This window comes from Triturus cristatus, chromosome 5_2 (assembly GCF_964204655.1).
Source record: "Triturus cristatus chromosome 5_2, aTriCri1.1, whole genome shotgun sequence".
In the NCBI taxonomy this organism is placed as follows: Eukaryota; Metazoa; Chordata; class Amphibia; order Caudata; family Salamandridae; genus Triturus; species Triturus cristatus.
Window position 1 is genome coordinate 45,490,851 of NC_140588.1, and position 21,083 is coordinate 45,511,933.

Genomic DNA, 21,083 nt, shown 5'->3' on the forward strand with positions numbered 1-21,083 from the left:
AATGTTGCGGATTTCCTATGGAAACACGGTCCTAACTATAACTATCTACTGGCGACCGCCAGTAGATAATATATATATATATATATGAAAAATAAATATCACCTCATTAGTGAAAGAAACGGCACTCAGGAACAGAATACCATCAGCCTTGATTTATTGAATTAGGCCACTCCAGACAGGACGCGTTTCGGCTGAAAAACAGCCTAGATAGATATACATAGATAGATAGATAGATAGATTTCTACATAGATAGATAGATTTCTACATAGATGCATATAGTATACACTATATATATATATATATATATATATATATATATATATATTATATATATATATATATATGTATATATAAAATGTTATACAAATTGTGATGTTTAATATGACATGATTATTGATAGCATTTTTTTGCTATTTTTATCTCCCTTGTAGGTCAGCCACAGCCAAAAAAAAGATCTGGCTGTTTACTGCTAGACTAGTGTGCTGGCAGGGTGTCTTCAGGTGGCGCAGCATTCACTGCCAGAAATGTTGGGAGGGACTTCAGCGGTGGACCCTCCTCATCACTTCCTGCAAACTTAGCAGTTACTCTCAGCAGGAAACGAGGGTGTGGTTCTCAATGACTCCGATGATGTGGTACATTCTGGTAGTGGCCTACCCCAACTTGGATAGGCAGTTGAAGGCCAATGAGCAGTGGCAATGGGGTATGTTTATTCATGCGAAGAAAAAACCCCATTACTTTGCTGTTAATCCTGAACGGTTTTCAGGTTTCAATATTATATCACAAACTACAATTATATACTTATATCCCTATTACAGGGGCCATAGATTATATATAGGATAAAGAACCCCCGCTGTACATTAAAAAGATATTGCAAGTCACTGAGGAGATCCATGACTACATGAAGGCTGAATTCCTTCATAAGGTTCCCACAAATCACTTAAATCCTTGTTGAGTAGGTCTGTCATATTAAGAGAGAGCATGTTTGCAAACGTGAAGAATTAAAATATAATCTCTAGTGAAAAATTAAGCACATCAAAAAGCTGTTAGATATTTGTTGCAAAATGATATTAGAATCAGTTCAATACAAATCAGTATTTTTTTAAAGATGCACTAGCTTGAAATGTGTGGAAATATGCCGAAAGATTCTAACTTTTCTATAATTTCTTAAGGAGTGTATAAAAAAATTATGTTGCCATAAATATCTCCTTTCTGCTTGTCATTATACTGCTAGAAAAACCGAGCAGAAGAAAGAAGAACAATGTTTGTTTTATTCCTTAAACAGCTGCTATAATTATGCTCCATGACCTGACCTGTCTTTCCCCTCAGCTGCTAGCTCTGGCAGCAGGAATTGTGAAGTAAGAACTCAACTATAATATGTTTTTATAGTTGAGGTCTGATGTCACACATTGTATTATGATGGACAGGTCTGCTGAAATCAAATTCATCCCATTTATGATATCACATTATATGGACTTTATTGAGACAATTAACGTCAAATGTATAAATTATGGATCTCTGTGATGGGTGTACATTTTTGTATTTTCCACTGCAGTATGAAACTGATGTGTGCATATGTTTGCTTTCAGCTTCCTCGGAGTAAGTCTGAGAGATGCAGGTCACGCCTCGGGGGACCAGCAAGGGGGCCAACGAGGGTCAAAAGGTGGAGCTAACAACAACGAGGGACTCCGTGGCAACGAAAGTGATGGGGCTGGCAAGGAGGCCACTACAACATCAAAATCGCAGGTCTCTTACTCTGGCAGGCCCCTCTTGGTAGCAGCTGAAATATCATAGGCCACTTGGGCGGTTGCTGTGGCCACCATCCCTAGCACCAGCACTACCTTCACACCTGTTCCCCATGTACAAAATTACCATCCAATCCATATATGAACTGCTATCTCCATTGCCTCAGGCATCTCTCCTCTTGCCCCTATCATGCAATCACCGGTGTCACAGGAGGTGCTAGGGGTTCTTAAGAACCTCTCTGTGGGGCACATGGCATTCTTGCGTACCATTCAAGGTGTCATTTTGCAACTGTGGCAAGTGCTTGACATCCTTCATGACATGTGCTCTGCCCTACCTGCCACACAGAGAGATTCTGTCTCTGCTAGTGCCTCCTATGTTACCAGTGCTTCATGAACACCAGCCCCATCTCTTCATCTACCCCCATTTTATACACTGACCTCATTTAAAGCCTTGACTCCTTCCAAAGCCCAACCAATTACTCCCTCTTACCCAGTTCCTCCACCTCCCCCTCTACTATTCCACTTGTTCATAAATCATCCTATACACTAAAACACTTCCATACCTGAAGCCTCACCATTCCCATAAATATTCTTACCCAGAAATCCCTAGCCAAGCCACTCTAAAATAATGCTAAAAAATCACCCCATGCAAAAGGTTGGTGCCCTTTCGTCTCCAGGAGGTTGCAGAGCTCCATGAGGAGGACCCTACTTCTATGACGTGGATGCAAGCTGACAGTCTGGAGCCTACATATAACACTGTTATATGACACTATGTTTTTCTTCCCCAACTCCACATTTTGATTTCTATTCATTTTCAAATGCTTTTATGAACCCAGAGGAAGAAGATTTTCCCAGAGGAAGAAGATTGTTATTGTTCCTCTTTATTTAATTTTAATAAAGGTTATACTTGAACATTTTGTGTCTGTTGTTTACCTGCCTGCTATCTGTGATTACATATTACAATATGTTGCTTATATTAGCCATTAACTTCCATTTTCAGGTCTTTTTATTTCCTTTGTGTTGAATTTTGTAAGATATAGTTAATTTATCATGTGTGTTACAGGAAGTAGGACATTTGTTGTGTGGGCTTAGTTTGTTTGGCATTCGGAGTGGGGGTTTGTATGAATACATTTAAACGTATCTTTTTTGTGTTGAAATGTAGGAATATTTTCAGATATTGTAATTCACATATAGTCCATATTATGTCTACACCTACTTTAAGTATATGAGTATAATGTTTGTCATGGGAGTGTGTATCCTGCTCTTGATGTTATGTGTGACGTTAAAAATCATAACATAGCAATGAATGGGTTGTAGAAATATCTACTTGGGGTACTTTTTTGCATCAAATGATTGCGGAGTGTGTGGTAAGTGGGTAAAGTGGAATTATGGGTAGACGCAGAATAAATGTGTGTTTTATTTAAAAACTCTCATTTGGAGATACTATTAGTAAACATTTATTTCATGAAAATGTTAAACAGCTTAACTGTAGACTGTTAGCATTATGTTTGTCTGGCCATCTAGTTTTATAAATATGTTCATTTACCTACTATCTTGAGGTGTCGGAGTAATTAAAATGTATCAAAGGAGTATTTGATGTGGGTATGCAGTGAGGCTTGTGACTAGAGAGGGAGACAGGGTACACCAATGTTAAATATAGTTTGCTGTACATGCACGTTATTTTAGTACCATTGGTAGTTAATATTGGGCATTTCAAATAGTTAATTAAATTGTACTTACCGTTTATATTGCTGTGCATTGTGTTGTACCACCACCAGATAGAGGCTTATGTAGCCGGAATCTTGATAGAGCAGTATTTGTGGTTGTTGCGGGCAGGGTTTGGCTATTTAGAACCCAATACAGGTGTGGAGTAGGTCCCACCATATTTCCATCGGCCGAAATTACACTCTAAATATGGCGGATGCAGTAGTCATTTTCCATTGCTCCCTCTATCGTGTTTTAGGGTATATCGCAGTTGATGGAGTAAGGAAAGGGTGGCCGAGGCAATGGAGTTGACAGACTTGTATTCGTCAAACTACCATACGCTAACAAATATGACAGGAATACCTCCATGTCAGTGGATGGATAAACAGAGGATGCTTAATGGCCCGTCCGCATCTGCCAAACTCTAAATTAGGCCCTTGGTTCTTTTTGAAGGTCTGCAGAGAGGAGGTGGTGTGAATGACAGCAGGACATGTTTTCCAGACTGTGGGTGTGCATCCAGAGAAAGATTGGTCAAAGGGGTGGTTTTTGTAGAAACCTATGTTTCCACTAGTAGCAAATTAGAGTGATGGAGTAGACGTATGCCAATAAAGATCTTCAGTTTTTTGCTTGATAATGTGACTTATCAAAGAAACTTCTTTTGTGAACTATGCGGTTGTTAATATTGTATTATTAATTTTGTTGGTATTGTTGTTACTTGTATGAGTAAAGATGAGCATGCAAACAGAAATATGTGACTGGATATATCATATTTGCTAATGAGAGTGCATTGTAGTGATACTTTCAAATGTGCTTATTTCATAGAATCTTGCTTTAACTATGAAAAGTTTTAATAACTGTACCTTGCCTGTTTTCTTTAGGTTTTCAGTATTAGAAGATGAATGTTGGAGTCTTGCAGGAGGAGAAATTTCCAAGGAAATGAGTGACCTACTGGAAAAACTTCAAAGTTTTAAAAAATATCAAATTCATAAATTGCACTATGGAAAGGTAAAATGATTAGACCTGAAAATCACATCAAGTCTCTCCTAAAGAATTGCTAATGTTTGTTTGAATTGTAAATATTAGATCTATTTGAGTATGTATTGGTGCAAGAACTTACTGGGTGGCAAACAGATATGTCAAGCAGTAGTATCAAAAGTTGCAGAAAAGAAACTCAATATTTGAGAAAGATGAGGCTAAATTACAAAGATATGTGAGATGTGTGCCAAATCACTGGGACAGCAACGGTAAGAGTGAAGCATGTGGGGGAGAGTTTTCCTGATTACCAACAGGACTGAAGGAAATGGAAAAGTTATTAGTTAAACTCAAACTAGATCTAAGTGCTTTAAGAATGGAAGGTGTGGAGCCCATATGGCATGTCAATAGCAATGGAAAGTAGCTAGGACAGACAGAAAAGTTGGAGGAGCGATTTAGAAAGACCTATTCATCCAAAGTGATAGAACAGGATTTCTGAATCTCAATCTCTTAGTAAAATCATTACAGAGAATTCCACATTGGTCGTATGGACCTTTGGTTGTTGACTTGAAGTGTAAGAGAGGAGGTAACAGTGGCAATACATTTCAAGTACAGTAAAACCAATGTAGCTCCGCAGGAAAGACAGAGAGTCTAGTGTCCAATCTTATAGGTTTTGTTAACAATTTAGTTCAGGTTGTAAATTAAATAAGTCAGCAAAATTGAAGAAACTTTATTTTGAGAGCATACATATTTAAATTATCATGCAATAGGAATTTGTATACTATAAGGAAGAAGATACAAAATATAATCACGTACAACAAGCAAAATATCAACCAAACCTGTTCAATAAAGGAACTTCCCTATTCTAAATAAAATATCAAAAAGGTCAAGGAAAATTTCTATCAGGGAGGTGTCAGCATCAGATGAACCAAGTTTAAGGTTCAAGGGAAAAAGCATGAGTGCTCAAGCATGAAGCTCAACACGCTGGGCACGGAAAATCAGCAGAGTCGTGAAGAAGTCTTCTCTCATAGAAAGTCAGGCCAGAGTCTGGTCTGCTATTCTAAAGAGCACACAATAACAACATGAAAGACGATTTTAGAAGACTTTTCCACTTAACAAACCAATCCAAAGTCAGTGTTCTGCAGAAGCAGGTGGACTCCCTAGTTTCCCAGCTCTCAACAAAGGAGAAATCCTCTGGATCACCTTGGAGGATCTCACCTCTTTGCATCCTGTGCTACTAAGGCTCTTGCTCATGCAGAAATTCTGTTCCACACAATTAAATATTCTACATTTGGAGTAAGGGGTGATACATGACAGAAATAGCAGGAAGTAGTGATGCTGTGTTGGGCAAAACAGTATGGGCAAATAAGAGGCCTCCTTATTGAAAGTCATAGAGAAAATGCAAGGACAATGGGATCTACCACCAAAGTCTCCTACAGAACAGACCTGGAACTGATTTAAATATTGAGCACACTATCCTACTTGCACCACAATACCTTAACCATGTGCCCAGGGCACAGGCTTGGCCTCTGTGATCTAGTATAATGCACACTGCACGGCAACCATCAATAACCTAGCTGAGACAACCAACTATCTACAGGGCCAGAAGCGGTATGCAAATATGGAGTGGATGCCTTCTAGACATATGTAAGGACAGCCCAGGCACCACAGTGCAAGAAGATATTCTCCTTGCCCATACATCGACTTACTCCCACAGAACTCCTAGCAAATGTCCGCTCACCTGGTCCACAGGAGGTCTTTTGCCTGTGTTCTCAAGACGACCCAGGCTGCCAACGCTACTTCAACTAAGTAGCTCATCTAGGGGCATTTTGTAAATATTTGTTAATTATAGGGGTAGAGTAGTTTTATTAGAAGTACTTAGGAGCCAGTTAAAGGTTGGTTGGTTGCCCAATTTTGGTACCCGGTGTACTTTGGTATCACATCACAGTTCTTTTTCTTACTGTTACACATCACTTCCATAAAAGAATGGTGTTGCAAGTCCTCTTCTATGCCTGACTTGTCATTGTAATGGTTGGCACAGTTGATACTATCATGATTAATGTGTGCATGGTGCATACGCTTACCTAGCTCTTTCTCTCTGGCTTCCTTGCCTCCTGCTATGCCTTCAGTGTGATCAGATTAATAATAAACTGCACAGTATCCTCAGTGCTATAATGAGAGTTCAGATGTTGGTCTCCTTTTACTAGCCAAACCTTTCCTCCGGTGTTTGGAGGGAAGGCGGTTCATTTTTGTCTTCACATTGTTAAAACCTTTTTATTAGTCCTGGGTTACAAAGATGTCACACTTTCCTTGATGCTCTGTCATATTTTTGGTGCTATTTGCACCATAAGGGGATTAGACATTCTACAGTTTTCTCTTATGATTTACTCTGTTAACACTTGTAGTTCTGTTTTTGAAAATTGCTGTGTGCTGTGGTGCTCAGAGGACATGGTGTTTAATTCAGCTGTTACATTTTGTAGGATAGAAGTTAAAAATGGCAAACTGTTGAGGTTAAAAGCCAATATGTTTTCATATTCAGTCATGTGGTGGGCCCATCTCTGGGGTGAAGGGACAGTCTATTGTTTTCTTTTAATTTCCAGCAACTTATCATTTTGAAATAGACATTTCTTTTTTAGTGTTAATGTAGCAATTATTAGTAAGAAGGATGTTGAAACTCTGTGATGTCTCTCTTTTTCCTAGTATTTTATAATGACATCCTGTGCTTCTTGTGGGATATTAGTCTAAAAAGACTCTAGATCAATGGTAACCAAAATGTTGGCCCCCACTGTAAATGCAGAGCCTCCTGACATCTTCAATATCTCCATTGTGTCTTTGACGTATTCTTTTGGAGTTGTAACAAATAGTATATCTATTATTTTTAGGTCTAGCATTCAAGACCTCTTGTATATGTTAGAGTATATACTTATATATTAGTATATACTTATATGTGTATGTACTTTGTGGGCTCTGGGGATCAGCCCTAGGACTTGTCTGCTTCCGCTTAGAGACTTTTTTTTACTGTTCAGCTGCCTCTATTTAACTGTCTGGTATTTTACTGACCAGTAGAGGTCAGTAAAATACAAGAATTGCTTTCTGCCGAGGGACTTTCTTCTAAAAAATTGTATGTGGCAACTGCCTCTATTTAACTTTCTTGATAGAAAACGACCAGCAGAGTTCAGTAAAATACCAGAATCACTTTAGCATTCTCTAGATTCCTGTCCATAGAAATTGTCTTCCACAAGCACCCGTAGACAATAATGTTTTTTCCAAAACCTTTATTTTCAGTGATATGACCACCAATGGCCCTGATTTTATATTAAAAACAGGCAATATTTCTCTTCATGTGTTCTTATACCTGGCGTGTCACGCAGTTTGGTGCTTACTTTCTTTCCATGTTAAAGGTACTTTGTGCTTTTAGGCACTATACTTAATTTAAAACTTTGAAATTGCATATGTCCAGGTCAACTGATTGGATTTTTTGAATTTTGGTGGCAAATAATTTATAAAATGTGACTCTATTGTTCTAAATTGATGTTGGATTTTTCTTGTTTTGTCAGTTTACTTTACTGCTGTTTGTGTGCTGCAGACATACCTTACACATTGCCCTTAACTTAACCCTCCTATACCCTGCCCCCTGAGGATTTTCCCACCTGTGACGATAGCGATCACCGACGCAGACGGCAACCATATGACATCTAGAGTATATGGTTCATGTGTTGCCCTGAAACCAGATACCACTGCACGGGTGCGAGAGGTCTGGGCGACAGAACTGGGGTTGCCACTCACTGATAAGGTCTGGACATATTGATGTATGCAAATTCAATGTATCTCTATCCGCCACATGCACATGTTATTACATTTTAAATGTGTACGCAACTGCTACCTCCCCCTACTCGATAGTGTCAAATTCCATCACACCAGATCTGCTCCATGTATGAAGTGCCATGCTCCAGGGGCAGACTTTGCACATTTTACTTGGACATGTCCGGTGGTGGCCAGCTACTGGGTAGCAGTCTTAATGCACATATTTGACATTATTGAAACTGAACTATCTCCTGACCCACTAGTCGCACTCCTGGGCTACACCCACAACGTACCACGCCCCTCCTGTCACCTCACTTCCCTGGCAAAGACAGGCATTGGCGAAGACCACGCCCACCTTCAGCCCCTCACTTCCCGTCCCAAGGATATTTGATTACCTTCCCATACATATCTCCACACATGGCACAAATCCCCGAGTTTCACCCACCACTAATTACAACTCCTGAGTACCTACGTCTCTATGTATGTTTGTGGCATTTGTAAAGCACAAATCTAGCCAGAAGACAGCAAAGCACATTACAGAGTCGAAGACAAAGATACAGTCAAAATATGACATAGGTACTTGACGTTTAACATTGCGAGGGGACTGTTGTTACATGGTGATGTAGTGTTCTTTAAAGTGGTGTGTCTTCAGCTCCTTCCTAAATTGCTGCTTGGTTGGGGCAATCACGGTCCATTTGGGATGTCATTTCTGTTCATGTGTGCATAAATGGTGTAGGCGGTTGCTTTTCATATCATTGTTTGTTTCTTAATTTCACTTCTTTGGGCCTGATTATGAATTGCTTGTAATATTCCAACCCATGCATAAACAGAGTTTACGCATGGGTCAGAAATGCAAGTTTGAAGATATTTAACACATCCGGATACGTCAAATAATTAAACTTTTGTTAAATGTCAGCAGGTCTAACCTAATGACATTTAACAGATGAAAACATTTACATTGTATTTACTCTACCATGCGGATTTTGGTGAATTAAACACCATAATCTGCATGGTATTCCCCATGAGTTCATAATAGATGTTTTTTATCACACCCAAAAAATTACGTACCCCATGGCATTGTTATATAACTGGGGCGATAAATAACGCCTATACTCATAATCAGGGTTTATGTGTTCAGCATGATGATGCCCTAGCTGCAGTTGTCAGCCACATAGGCAGGGAGCCCTGGGGCCATATCGTAATGGACTTTGCGGACATATAAACATGAGCAAGGTCTGTTTCTGAGCTCTGGTGTCTTAAAAATAATTTTACTTCACACGAAGCAAGCACATAAAACTCGTATTCTCCAATTCCTGGTTGTTTGCTCTTGCACTTCTCCTGGTTGCTTGGCCTGGACCACTGTATGGTTATTCTGATCTACAGTTTTTTTGATTCCTGCTGGATATTATTTGTGGCGCACTACTAGATTTCCAGTTGCAATTTGGCATGTAAGTTAGTTTCTGAAAATAGTAGGCCATTCCTAAGCACTAGGAAGGCTGTACAAGTTTGCAGAGAAGAACTTCTTTTGCTAGACATGGCCAGCATTGAGTACGTCATATCACTTTTTTTTTTTACCTACAGCCATTGTTATGTCTTTCCTACATGGACATTATCATTCTCCCTATTTGTTAACTTAACTGTGCACATTTTAGGCTGATTTTGCTTTGCACAGGTTACCAAAGTGCACGCTTGTTTTTGTGCCACATTATATTTTCACATAGAGTTAGCACATGTTTTTGTACTTTGTCCTTTCCTGGGATTTTGTCTGCCCAACCTAGGCAAGGTCAAGCAACACTGCTCCAGGACATGTCATTCCATACACAACAGAGTGGAGACTTGCAGACAGAGCAAAAGTCCTGAGATGAGAGAACGGCGTCAGCCGGGATGTAGAGCAACTATCTATGTATGCTAAGGTATGGGTTCCACCACTAAGACCAGAGATCTATAATCACTTACCTTTTGTAGTGGGGGTGGGTTTAGGCAAATCTTTCAGATAACATAATAATATGACTGGGCTTTTTATCGTTTATGGTCTCCTAATCATGCTAACTATATCACTGACCTGAATATCTTTGCTAGTTGTGGCGCAATTATTGCATATTAGAGCACAATAGTTTAAATAAATATTGTAAACTTCCCTTGTGTCTCTTTTCTATTCATTGTGAGCAAGTGCAAGTGAGAAGACGAAAGGGGTTGACCTGCTACCACGATCCCTCAGAAGATCACGAGTGTTGTGTTCTGGGGTGCCAAATCACTTGTCTCTCTGTAAAGGTTAGGAGGGCAAGTGAGGCACTATAAGCCAGTCAGATTAGGGCCCCTAGATACTGATGGGGTATGGGGACTCAGTCCCTACATGCTGGTGTTCTTTGGTCTTAAGCATAGTTCTCTTCTAGAATAGAATCCCTGTAACATGGTGCCGCCAACGTTTGGTCTGGTACTTATATGCTGGAAATTCATCCTCTGCAGTGTTTAGAAAGCACCTGACTCTGTTGGTCTCTCAAGTTTGAATATTAAAAGGTTAAAACCCATTTTGTGTACCACTTTGAATCCATTTCCTTATTCTGATGGCCCAGCCTGTAGCCTCTGGTTAACTGCAGACCAGCAGTTTATGCACATTAAGCGCAACATGGGCTTCCGGATGCAGGTTGTGCTATTATCTTTGTAGTAGAAGTACATGCAACATACCACTTTGAAGTTTTTTATTCTTGGGTCACATTTCCAGCTATGGATTCAAACACTAATACATTCCATACATACACTATACCTGCAGCGCCCAATACATATAGACCTTGTGTGCTTCTTGAGATTCCTCTCACCTAATGAGAACACCAAAATTGTTTCCTTGGCACCCTCCCCCATGTAGCTGGAGCTCTCCGCTTGGAGCCCCTTAGTAAGGAGGGGCAACTTGACCAGCATTAGCTGGCTATGCACCCTATCCTGATATGGCTGATCAAAATCTTGTACAATCACAAGATTTATACACTTTTCTTGTTGCCTTATATAGATGCTTGACTCAATTTGTTTCACATACCTTGTTGACATGACCAGCTAGAGTTGGCCTGCAAGTGCAGCCCACTTGCCTGCAGGGCCTACTATATGTCCTGTAATTATGAATTCAGTTATGGGCAAAAGACTCACTAATCGTGAGGGAACTCCATTTTGGATCACCAAAAAATCGATCAACTTGAAGCTGTGTTTACCCTTACGGGTTGTGATACACAAAGAAAGCGAGAAATATTCCTAGCTTAGTGAGGGGCCGAGAGGAACTAAAGAGGCGAGTGCACCCTCCCATGTTGTAACACTGTTTCACCAAAAAGTACTCCCCTATTCCCTAATCACTGGTACGTGGTCAGGTCTGCTGGAACAATCCCTGAACCCTATGTGAAGCTACCGCTGGAACACCAGTACTGAGTGGGAAAGGAGGCATGTCCTTTTGTTTTATATTCCCTCACACACCCTAGTGGTGTCATGCATCATCATCGGGACCCCCTGGCGCCTAGAAGTCAGTGTGGGCTCAACCATCTTTCAGGGAGCACTTAAGGAGATGTTTGGGGATAAAGATTAAAAACTCACCAACAGATCCCAGTTTCCCTTTATTCTTGGATCTGTCAGGGATAATAAAAAATTAAAATTTGGTTGGTAGGGATATTATGGTCCTAGGACCCTATAGCCAACATGTTTCAGTCCGTATTAGCCCCATAAAGGGTGCTGGACTTTCTTCAGGGTGGGACCGGATGCCACCTAGAATCAGTAGTAGAAGAGAATTTCCCTATTCTACTCTATATAAGGGCAGGTAGCTGCTCCTTATATACCTTGGACTAGTGGGTCTCGTATATTCACTCCATCCCGTTTTGGGAGAGGTTAAACTCCTCGTGGGACCTCACCACACATCGGGGTAGCCCTGTAGTCAAACTGCCATCGAGGGTCCTGCCCCTCGGATCTTCCTACTTGGAGGGCGTTCCACCGCTTGGAGCCGCACGGGTCCACAGGACAAGCACAGAATTTTGACTATGTGCTTATCCAATGAGATGGTTCCTAGTTTTGGAGACTATAACAACTGGGGGACAATTTTTTCCACTGTCTATACTGTTTGCTGCGGCACTCCCTTGATGTCCTTCTTACCAAACGTATTCAAACAGATACAGATTGAACATGGGGCAGGTGCTGCCCTGGATTTGGGGATGAAATTAATGGTGAATTTTCCCCTAGTATTCTGAATGACTCTGCATAATGTTGGTGAAGCAGCCAATCTGACTATTCACCAGCAGTTCATAGAGGTTGCACTAGCCGACCATGAACATGAGTTGCCTATAATTATAGCTGATGTGTCCACATCCTTCAGATGCAATAATTTGGGAACCAGACCTACTAAACCACCTCTTGGCAAGCCTGGTGTTGCAGGGATTCTGCACATATACAGAACTATGCACAGGAAAACAGGACCTCAGTGAACAGGGGTGTACCAACCTACTACAAAGTCCCAAACCGAGTAACTATAGTGTCTCATCCGTTCTCCGACTACTGTGAAGCTACCAATGATTAGACAAAACAGAACACGTCACTCTATCTTGGGAATCACGGAAGCCAGACAACTCTTTCGCTCACTCACTCATACTTGTCCACAATGCGAGTAATCAGAGACGTCGTGTAGCTTAAAATGTTTATTTTAACTAACGAGCTCTATGGTACATTACACATGCCGTTACTAGCAGCAGAATGCATAAACACAATATAGGCAACATTGTCACAATTCCATAGATTACAAAACGGGGATATCATTTTATAACACAGTGGAAAAAGGACTAAGAGACCTAGCCATCCTCCCCGTTATAGGAAATAGTTTATTATCAAAAAGAAGACTTCTGGGCTTTGTCAGCAGACCCCATACCTCAAGGCCTAGATGAAAGGTTCACATTGCAGGACAAGCAAAGCTCTTCTCTCTAGAAAGGTGTCTCTCCAAGTCAAAACATGTTTTGCTTGCAATATTAAAGCATACGATTTCCAGTAGTGCAGCTGTGTGTAGTATGTTATGTCTAGGTGCGAGGGACTGACCAGAACAGAATAACAAGGGGCATTGTTTATCGACCTTGTACATCGTGTGCAGACTAAACCTCAGAGCACAGCACAGAAAGTGAAGAGCAGACAGTTTTCATGTGAGAGGTGCACAAACAGAGTCTTGCAAAATATACGCTTGCAGTGTTGTGTGCAAAAGCAGCCTCATGGCAGCGAAGCTCATGCTAACTTAGCAAATGTTGATAATGGACCCATAAGCTATATTACACTGGTACAGACAAGAAAGCCAAGCAGGCCCATGAGTTTGTTAAAAAACCATGGGATAAATCTAAACGGCAGAAAGGTAAACCTTGTGGAGGTTCTCCACCACCCGTGTCCTCTGAGAGGCAGGACCATCTTCGTGATCACTCTAAAATCAAGACTCCAGACAGGTATCAGGTTCCTGATACACGTTCTCCTTATTCGATTCAGGAATTGTCTGATCACTAGTACTAGAGAGGAGGGTGATCTGAACACAGACAGGAAGATTATGTGAAACTGTAAAGGGAGATACCACTCTCCTCTGCCGAGACGATAAAGGAGTAGAGACCTCCTTAATGTAGAGCCCCATTTCAGAAAAAGAAAATTGCAGCTTTGCCTGCTAAAAATGCCACAGACACTAAGAACCCTCCTCCTGAACAGGAGTTGGACAGTAACTCTCCTCAACAGTGCGTCAGAAGTCTCCATTGTGTGCTGGAATCTCCAGGAGTTTCTGTCAGCGAGAACAACTGACACTTATGTTACAGTTGAAATCGCAGATGGACGCATTGACCCGCCATATAGACTGTATCATTTTGATATACAAATAGAAGGTGACATACAATGCACCATTAAGCAATTTTCTGGGACGATTTGACTTTATTGTATGTTATCCCTTTAGCGGAGGTCTATTGGCCCCCACTATTTGTATGAGCATCCCCACAAGGAGAGTATGTTATTACTTGTTCCTTTTCTGCTCTTGTCTCTGAAGAAGTCAAACAAGCTTATGCAGCTGAGCCTCTGCACTCTATCCCAATCATGTCGGCCGGAATAAGGATTCTCCTTATAATGTTATACCCTTACAGTCCAGCCCACAAGTGCAACCACAATACCCCATAAAACAGGATGCAAAAGCACCTGTTAAAGAAATACTCACACAATTGGAGTACCAGGAAGAAATAGAACCCTGCGTCTCTCAGATGAATAATCCTCTTTATCCTGTTTTAAAACCATATCATTCATATTGCATTGTCTTAGACTACAAACATTTAATCAGTCATTAATGCACATTTGCAGTGCAAAATGCACTTGGTATGACACTAATTAACAATGTAGTCTGTAAAAAATACAAAACCACATTGGATATTTCAAATGTTTTTTTCAGCCACAATCTAGCTCCTGATAGCCATGATTGGACCACTTTTAGCATCTTTGGTTTTCAAATGCGATATGGACGTCTCCCAATGGGCTATAATAATAACCTAGGTATATTTGCTGTACGTATTCTGTCGATTCTTCATGATATTTACCCTGACACGCAGTCCTATGTAGAGCTACTTAAAGGACGATTAATTAAATTCCGACTTGGTCATAGTAGATCGCATAATATTGGGATTTGCTGAAACTGGCTGCAAGTTTAACTGAAAAAAATCCTTTTCTGTTTTGCTTTTGATCAATATAAATACATTGTTTACACTGATGGTTTAGCTCAACATGCTATAGGTTCTAAATAGCAATACTAAGTGGCATGCGCTATTTTTATTGGTGTGATGTTGGACAGAGATTTCCAACCTCAAACAACTAGTACTCAGTCTTTAGGTGACTGCACTGCGCAGTTGGCTGAACTGAAGGCATTGCTTCTTGCACTTGAACATACAGATCCTGAATTCCCCACACTTATAGTGTGTGATTCAAATTACTGTGTTTAGTTCTTTAATGATAATTCACATTATTGGCAACAAAATGGATACAAAGACTCTAAAGGTAACACAATCAAGCATAAAACACTCTGGGTTAAAGTGGCAGTCCTCAAAGACAGTTTGCCACGGACTCATGTAATACATACGTTGAGTCATCAGCACTTGCGAGTACACGCTGTAGGGAATTCCTTGGCTGATGAAGCAGCCAAGTCAGCAGTCGCCACAGCTTTAGTTGCAGCAATTACTCATTATAAAACTAAAATAGATGATAATATATTGGCTGCCAATAATGTTAATAAATAGGGCACTCCTTTACCTAAGGGCTTTCCTCATAAACATTCTTATATCTTAAAAGAACAAAACATTTCTTTTGTTACAATTCCAAGATTACTTTGTTCGCTGCGCCACTTTTTCATAAATTTGCCCCTGGGTTCAGAGTCATGCAAAGCACTTCTGAAGCCAAACAAGAACAGGGGGTATTGACAAAGCAGAAATAGTGAGCCAGGTACAAAGCAGCTGCCACAGTGCTGAAACGTCCCAGCAGTTCCTGCATGATCAGAGACTCTCACATGGCTCACCAGTGCTCCTGTACGCTTGTCAGCCATGGACTCAAGCGAAGAAGAGCAGAACAAAGTGCAAAGGCTAAGGCCGTTTCGGAACAGAGGACACTATTGGTTCCTGAGAATTTGAATCTAATGCAGGAGGATGGTATGGAATTGGACCGCACAATGAGATTTCATATTGTGGCATACTAGGGTCAGACTGGAACAGAAAATGGCATCAACACAAAAGTGGCCCATCTTAGGAAATCAGAGAGCTAAAAAATGGCCCACATTTTGAAGACTGGGGTAGTGTTGAATTTGTAAGCAGATGCAATATAGGTGTTTATACTGTGGGACTGCGTGCTTTTGTGCTTGCTGCAGGCAAGGGGAATTGCATGCATTTGTGCTTGCTGCTAGAAAAGATTGTGGTAATATCAGGGAAATCCACTGTATTAAGCGCCCACCAGATCATAAAACAGGCCCACAAACAGCTAAAAAACAGGGCTATACACTGACCTTTCAGACTAGCTCTTCGGTCACTGCCAGATTTCCCTTTACTCCAGTTCTACCCTGGGCAGTACATTCCCTCAAATGCCCCAGTCTGGTTTGGATGTGGCACTTTAACACCAATCAATCTGAGGTCTTAAAGATGATTAGACGGCACCTGGGCATGTCTTTAGTTCTGTACATTTTTGATACTGACAAATAAAAGAGATTACCTCTAAGATTTTTGACCCCAGCACAACTCATTCTCTAATGTGTAGCTGATCCCTAAAGTGAAGAAAGCAGTGACTTTTAAGATGAGTTATTAAAAATGGAGTGAAAAAATGTGAACTATTGAGTGCATGAGCAGAGTAAAGAACAGTTGTAACTTCACTGTTACTGAGTTAATGGGTTTTGCAATAGCACATGGGCAGATGAAGGGAAATGAAACTTTCCTAAACGTGATAGACATGCGTTTCCTGTTGAAAGCTGTGCCTGTTATTAGCCTTGCGATGGTTTCTAAAGTATGTCTACATACTTTAGTGCAGTTGATTTTCTAGCTTTTACTGGTGAAGGCATATATGATGTACCAGGTCTGCTCGGATCATGTGTGGTCTTTGGATATCAAACCTTACTACGTTGGGTGCTAACATAGGTTATATTAAAGGGGTGATGTAGGAAAGTGCCTCTTTTTGAATGGTTAACCCCCACTTTTTGCCTGATGTAATTTCTAACTCTAAGCACACTGGGTCCCTGCTAACCAGGTTCCCAGTGCCAGATCTCTTTCCCAGAACATGGTATCGTGTTTGGCACACCTTCGGCTACCCATGTAAGTCCCTAGTAAGTGGTACGCTTGGTACCTAGGGCTTGGGTACTGAAGAGGGTCCTCTGGGGCTGCAGCACTGGTTGTGCCACACCAGGGTCCTCTCATCAAGGCTATGCACTCTGCCATAGCAGGCTGCATGTCTTGGTGCAGGAAAGTCCAAAGAGTCAACATGGCACTCATGCACTGCATAATGTATAAGTAAGCCACCCCTACTGCAGGCCTTTACTCCTAAGGCAGGGTGCACTAGATCTTATGTGCGGACAAACCAGTATGAACAGATATGCCCCTACAATGTCCAGTCCAGTCTGTGATGTAAGTAAACAGGGAAGCCATAAAGAGTACATGGGCTGGATACTTGTCAACATGAGTTTCCTGGCTCTGTGATGGCTTCACTGATTTCTAAGATGTTTGGTACCAAACATATTGTCTTAATAAATCTTCCCTAATGCCACTGTTGGATTTATTAATAAATTCACACAGGAGACCCTTTTAGAGGGTCGCCTGAAACCTAACCAAAGACTAGTCGGTTCTCTGCCCAGGTTTTGCCAGCCTGCCACCACCAGACATGTTTCTGACCTCATGGGGTGAGAGCCAGTGTGCTCAGAGGACAGAAACAATATGTGTTCTGGGCAGGGGTGTATAGTACCTCCTCCAGGACAGGATGGCCTTCCTGGATCAAAAGCTTCAAAGGTAATAGCAACTTTGAAATCCAACTCATTAACCTCTAAATAGTGGGGGAGGCCAAGCCATCTTTCCTGTTTTACTTTTGGCATGAGGAAAAGCAGGAAAATGAGCTAGAAGAGTATTAGGGCCCCCTCCTCACTGCACCACCCCTAGGGCAGGGCAGGCAAGGTGAACCCCTCGCCTGAAATTCCACCACCTTGAGATGGTGAGAAAACCTCCAATCAGGGCTTGGGTAGTGCCACTTCCCCCAGGAAGTGGTCACTAGAGGGTGTAGACACCGCAAAGGTAATTTGCCCATTGGTTTCTACCTGTCTCCCTTTGTAGCCTAAGTTCAGTATTTAGGTGGCTCCCCTAGATCTGAACCTCAGATTCATCGGACCAAAGAAGACCTAGACAAAGAAGACCCACTGTGCAAGAACTGAACCCCTGCTGTAGAAAGAAACGGTGCCAAACCCTGCCAGCTGCAAGAAGTATTTGATAATCGCTGTTGCGGTGTCGCCTGACCCCGAAAGGACCCTGAAAGGACTCCAAGAACCCTGTAGCACCTCCAGCCTTCGAGGAATTGCAGAGAAGCTCCTTTGGAGTAAAGATATCTCTCCCCTGCACACTACAGGCACCAATCCCATGAAGTCTGGTTTGTCGACTTGCTGCTCCCCAACAAAATCGATCCAGCACCAAAGCAAGTAGAGGTGCACAACTTTGAAGGTCCTCTCTTCCATGTCACCAGGACCTACCGGTGCCACGGCATACCATTATCCGGAGTACCGGACCCCCAGTGGTAGAAACCAAGAAGAAGAGTCCACACCGGACTCCCTAATCACCAGAAGCATGCACCCATCGAGGGACGTCAAGACACCCAAGAACCACTTTCTGAGTGGCCCAGATGTCCCTAGATTACCTCTCCATATTGCCTGCTCCTGACCATGAGGTCCCTAAAGACGCACAATGCCAGGCTTTGCATCTGGCCCCACCGGCCCCAGCACCGAATAACCAGCTCTGCACCCATGGTCCCCAGGCCCTTGCAACCTCCTCCCTCCAAGGAGGCCCACCGGACTTACCTATAAGTCCACAAGTGCAGTGCATTTTCAAATGGCCCCCTTCACCTGAGCACCAGTTTCCAAGACCCTTAGCACTTTGCTCCTGCCTGATCCGGGATGATCCCGAGCTTCTCCTGCTGGAACTTTGGACCTGGTCCCAACATCAACCTAGAACGAAAAGGTGAACTTCATGAATGCATTACCTGATTTTATAAGTATTTTTCCTCTTTTCCCCCTTGTTTCCTAAGGTGCATAATTGCGCACAAAAGTGATATATTTTCCAAACTTTGAAAAATTGTAACTCCGAAAGTCCTTATCTTAGAACTGCATTCTTGGTCTTAAAAAATACATAAAAATTGACTTCATTTTTATAAATTGGTATTGGATTTATTCTTGAGTGTGTGTCGCATTTATTGCCTCTGTGGAGCATAACAAATGCTTAGCACGACCCTCTGATAATCCTAACTACTTGCACTCTACCACAAAAAGAGCATTAGAAATATTTGTTTTTACCTCTGTGTACCATTTGGGGATTTGGGGACTCTTTCAATAGTGTACCTTTACAGTACACTATATAGAGAGCCAGCTTCCTACAGGTGTCAACGTGTGGGGAGCATAATTGTATGCAACTTCTTCTCGTGTATATGTATCTATATGGTATTTCTATAGTGCAATCCTGGCAAAAAGTCAGCAAAGCCCATGGTGAATATCCAATCTTCAAATTCATACAGCAACTGATCCCAGAAGTAACCTTCAGAATTTTGGTTTACCCTCTCAGTTGGGTAGGTGGTAATGAGAAAAATGTATGCATGAAAGGTTATAAAGCATGCCTTTATATGAGGAGTCCTGCTGCAAGGCAGAACGAGCCAGGACAGAAAGGAATTAGATGGAAGTTGTAAACAAGCATTTCATAGCCAATTAGCTATTAGCTTTGCCAATGTCTTTAACCTATGTTGTAGAGCAGGGTGGCTGCTCTGAAGCATGCTGAGAAGTTATAATAAAAAAGTGTAATAAGCATTTTTGTTACCTTATATGTATAACCAAGTACACATTATATACAACTGAATGACCTTATTAAAAAAAGGAATTAACACAAAAAATGTCTTCTAGTTTTTTTGTCCTTTTAATGCTGGTGGTAACTTCTTCCTGCCTGTTGTAATGCTTGTTTGTTATAGTTTATTTTGTTATGGGGAGGACACATAAACAACTGGAGGGTGGAGGTTAGGAAATAATACCTGAATTACAACATAAGCAGTGGTCAGACACTAGGAGAGAAATCAACAGATGCCAGATTCTGAGGGCAGACTTAGGTGGTGCTGAGGTGGTAGTGTGCTGGTGCGGAGGTGATGCTTGTGAGAAGTTGGCCTGGTATATGCTGTCCACTAATTAAAGTGGGCAACTTGTACAAGTTCAAACAACCCTTATTGTTGATTAGGTTAAAGACCTCCTTTATTGAAAACTATCCTAGTGGTAGCTATGGAGAGCAGCCTTCAGGCTAAGTCTCAAAGGAAGGTAAAGCAGCTTGTTTGACCAGATCAGAACCTCCTGAATGACCAAATGAAAGGAGAATCACACAAGGAATATATAAAATATATGTATTTATAACTAAACACTCTCTACTAACCTCTTTATGAGATTAGAGAACAAAGCACACAATACTAAATCACTAGAACAACAGTAAATAGCACAATACACAGTGGGCTCCAAGGGGAGACCAAACCATATACTAAGAAAGTGGTATAACAACCACAACTTGACTAGACACAGTGCCTAGAGCACGTAGAATCGCTGGGACCCCAAGGAACCACCCAAAGTAGTGACATAGGAGACCCACGGAGGACGGGTGCAGTGTGAGATGCGAGCTCCGTACAACTCTATGGGAAAGTCGCGGTTGGAATTTTAAAGATTAAGGATACTTCGAAGAGGACTTTGAGCAAACCCTTTCAAACATATAAGGTTCTAAGGCCAGCACCCTTGTGAATACCGTAGTACCAGTGTTACCTATCCCAGGGGAGCCGGGTGCATAGGTGTCAAGTGATGTCGGAAACCTTTGCCGTTTTCAATGGCGTGATGCAGAAAAGTACTGCTGCCGGGAAGATGAAAAGTGTCCGGTGGAATCCAAGCCTGGATCCAAAGTAAGCAGAACCTGAAAGCAGAGGGCACAGAGTCTGGGTCACTTCACAGTGACCAGGGGCACGATAGACGAATGCCCACCGATGTCGGGTGTTTCAGGTGAGAAGAGGTGAAGCATGACTCTGCAGCCACGGGGACCAGGAGATGTCGACAATGAACAAAGTCCGGAGGTGAGTTGTCCCAGGAAGGATGTTGAGTGCTGGGGG

General features: G+C 41.7%; 1 protein-coding gene across 3 annotated transcripts in view; it reads left to right on the forward strand.

Annotated features, from left to right (window-relative positions):
- LOC146822634 (uncharacterized) overlaps window positions 1-21,083 on the forward strand; it is a 1,280,275-nt gene that overhangs the window by 996,856 nt on the left and 262,336 nt on the right. For all 3 annotated transcript variants that reach the window (XM_085606818.1, XM_085606816.1, XM_085606817.1), the window contains one exon: window positions 4,325-4,451. In XM_085606818.1, the coding sequence (XP_085462944.1) occupies window positions 4,325-4,451 (127 nt within the window). The remainder of the gene's footprint in view (window positions 1-4,324; window positions 4,452-21,083) is intronic.